Source organism: Myotis davidii, unplaced genomic scaffold (genome assembly GCF_000327345.1).
Source record: "Myotis davidii unplaced genomic scaffold, ASM32734v1 scaffold223, whole genome shotgun sequence".
Taxonomy (NCBI): Eukaryota; Metazoa; Chordata; class Mammalia; order Chiroptera; family Vespertilionidae; genus Myotis; species Myotis davidii.
Window position 1 is genome coordinate 4857090 of NW_006294609.1, and position 3299 is coordinate 4860388.

General features: G+C 37.4%; 1 protein-coding gene across 1 annotated transcript in view; it reads right to left on the reverse strand.

Annotated features, from left to right (window-relative positions):
- The window catches only part of HECTD4 (HECT domain containing E3 ubiquitin protein ligase 4), a 142193-nt gene that overhangs the window by 49865 nt on the left and 89029 nt on the right, over positions 1 to 3299 (reverse strand). Inside the window, exons 41-44 of the mRNA XM_015567364.1 lie at positions 2958 to 3140; positions 2275 to 2439; positions 1720 to 1889; positions 763 to 878 (exon numbers count right to left, since the gene is read on the reverse strand). Coding sequence (XP_015422850.1) covers positions 763 to 878; positions 1720 to 1889; positions 2275 to 2439; positions 2958 to 3140 — 634 coding nt within the window. The remainder of the gene's footprint in view (positions 1 to 762; positions 879 to 1719; positions 1890 to 2274; positions 2440 to 2957; positions 3141 to 3299) is intronic.

Here is a 3299-nt window from a genome sequence, read left to right on the forward strand (position 1 = left end):
GTTGAAAACCTTACAACAAATAAATTGCAAGGGAAAAAAAGATACTAAGGGGAATCAGTATTTTAAAAGAAATTTAAAAGACATAGCTAGATATTTAATAATATTAAAAGTATTACTGCTAATTTTTTTAGATGTGATCATGGTATAGTGGTGATTTTTTTAAGAGTCCTTATTTTTTTAGAGACACATACTAAAATATTTATGGATAAAATAACACCTAAGAATTTGCTTTAAAACAATCAGGAGGGCACAGCATAGATGAAACAGGGTTGGCTATAGGTGATAACTATTGAAATGAGATGATGAGAACATGAGGGTTCATTATATTAACCTTCCTATTTTTGTATCTGTTTAAACTTTTTCAGAAACACACAAAAAGACGGATGTTAGTGCAAACTCCTGATTCTGAATTCACATGTAGCCAATCACAATAGTCAGAAAGTATGTGCAGCCCAAAGGACCATTCATAAATAGTTCTAGTAGGGAAATTAAGGCAATGAATTCATATGAATGGAGAAAAAACCCCACTTTGACATGGTCCTAAAGTTAAACTGAAAAATGCTGATTTCCTATTTGGTATACACTGAAAGCTTTTTATTTCCATTTCTAGATCTGGGATGAAAGTGAATTGTGATAAGTATTGTCTGTAGAATTCAACTGTTTGACAGGTGTGTGCATGAAAACTGTTTAATTTCCATTATCAAGTTGTAATGTGCTGGCAAGACTCAATAAGATAAGACACTTTCCATAACAGGTACTCACCAGCACTGCATTCCTGGGCTACTAGGTTAAGAACTTCAACAGCTGCTGGGCACTGTTGTATGAATTCTTCACAAAATAAGCTGTCTTCTAAAAGCTGGGCCATGACCAGGCATGCTCTTAATGTTAAAAGATTTACAATATTTCAAAGTCATCAATGTTCATTCTCTAAAAAGTCAACTGTGAAAAACATTTCAATCAATTTTGTCCCCTAATTTACAACAAGGTTCAAACTCCCCCTTCCTCTTGCTTTTTTCTGAGCTGCACTGGTTTGGAAATACAGAAGTAATTTATCTTTTCCCACAAGGTAACTGCTGACTCTGCATGAACAATCAGAAAAGGGAAAAATGGTTGTCACTTCCATTATATGGAGACAAAGTGCCAGGTGAGACATCAGAGTTGTCTCCAAAAAGCATTCCCTAAGCTGCGCTGCATGGGCAGCCTTTGTGTTCTGAGAACAAGAGGAATCCAAACGCTTGGATATCTGTATTTTTCTGACTCTCACCTGAATCAAAGTACATATGAAAGCTTTCTGAGAAGTCTCATTATCAAAAGCGAAACTTGTTTCTGTTGCTTAATGGTAAATAGATGTATTTGCAGGAAAAGACTGCTTTTCTTTCCAACACCAACACTTGTGCGCATTCCCTAGCTTTCTCGTTATCAGTCTGGATATGATGAACTAGATATGAACTAAGGTAGACTGTACCATTTAAAAAAGGCAAAGTGACAGAGGAATTCCTGTGAGAGAACAAAGCTCTTTTACCAAAGCAAATCAGTGGAGCCTTCATTCCACATATCACATTTTGATTATTTTTTATTTTTTCAAGGGAACAGCTAAACTTTATTTCAAGGGCAGAAACTGGGGACCCGCCAAGCCTAGAGTGCAGGAGCTCACCAAGGACCTTGCCCCTGCAGCCTACACCACCTTGGCATATTAGGGGATCTCTGGAGGGTGCTCACCTTGTTCTTATTTCAGCCAGGAGCCGAACGACTGCCATCACAGGAGCTGACCCATCTCCTGTTGCAGGAAGTGAGGTATGAATAGAGAGACTTCCCTCCTGAGGAAGCAACATGGACTGGACTGCCTGTACTACCTTCTCAGTAATGGACAGTTTATGAAGAGGCAATGCCTGATGGTGGTGGTGGGGGGGCATGGCAAAAAGTTAAATTCAAGTAGTTAGTTTATAAGAAATGAGGGTGTTAATTATCTGGAGTTAATTCTCAAAATATCAGTTAAAAAATAAAATCACCATACAGAAAATTACAAACTAGACCAAAACAATAAAAAATATAACACAATAAAATATTTCTAATTAAATAATTGAATTTTGGCATCAAGTTAACAAATTTCACACAAATATGACTATTAAATAATTATCCCCAATATATAAATACACATCACGAGTAAAACTCAAGATAATCAAGTATTTGTGCTTTTGTACTGTGCACATTATTCATTACAGTGCGGTTACCATTTGCAGTGACATTTTGTAATGCATTTAAAAATCACCTTACCTCTGATCTTGGAACACAAAGTCTAGACAATGGAATAGTCAGTGTGTCTGATGCTTGCGAAGTCTTTCTACAGTCTATGGGTGGGAATCTGACTGTAGCTATACCTTCCTGTTCATTGATAGAAGCCACTACTCCGATGCTTCCTGATATTCCTCTGCCTAAAACCTAGAGACACAGATGGATCAGCACCACCTACCAGTTCCGAGAGTGAAAGTAACTCTACATGTGACAAGTGGGAAGAGTAAATTCATAGCTGTCATTAGGGCATTACGGTAACAGTTGATTATAATGCTGATATCATATAATATCAGCAGTTTATTATAATACTAAGTCCTGAACATGAGTTAAAATAATAGGCCCTAAAATTTTATGTCAAGGTGGTCACAGTATGATTTAATCTCAATTAAATATCAAAATTTCAATTCTAAAATACTGCCGATACCGAAGATACCACAGGACATAAGTATTATAGTATCACAGTTAACAATATACAGTAATGTTTTAATATTCAGTCTGCAACACAGTGTGAATTAGAATGCATTTCTCAGATTCCTTATTTAGCTTGAAGGACCAAGGATTTTATCCAACAGGTGGACAATACTTGTCAGTACAGATAGTCAATTAATCAATGGATGCTTATATGTAGAGGAAAACAATGATATGGGGAAATGGTGGCTGGTTACCTGAACCTCGGACCCTATCTTGATTGTCTCTTTAAAGCCTCCAAGTGCACACAGTGCAGCGACGGCCTGGCGGGCAATTCTCTGAAGTTTGGCGAGTTTTCTACCACTACTGCTTCCGTTTTCCAGAATGCTTTCTGCATATTTCCCCAATTGTGGAATGTACATCAGTGCACGAGACAGAACCTAAATATAAGAAGCAGTCCATGTAGGAGGAGCTGGAGCTTTGGTCATTTTGATACAAAGGGTGATGAAGTGTCTACAACAGTGACTGGGTGTCATGTACTGAAGTAACTGTGGGTGTGGGAGGGATGAAATAACTATTAGGTAAGACCCCTGGCATTC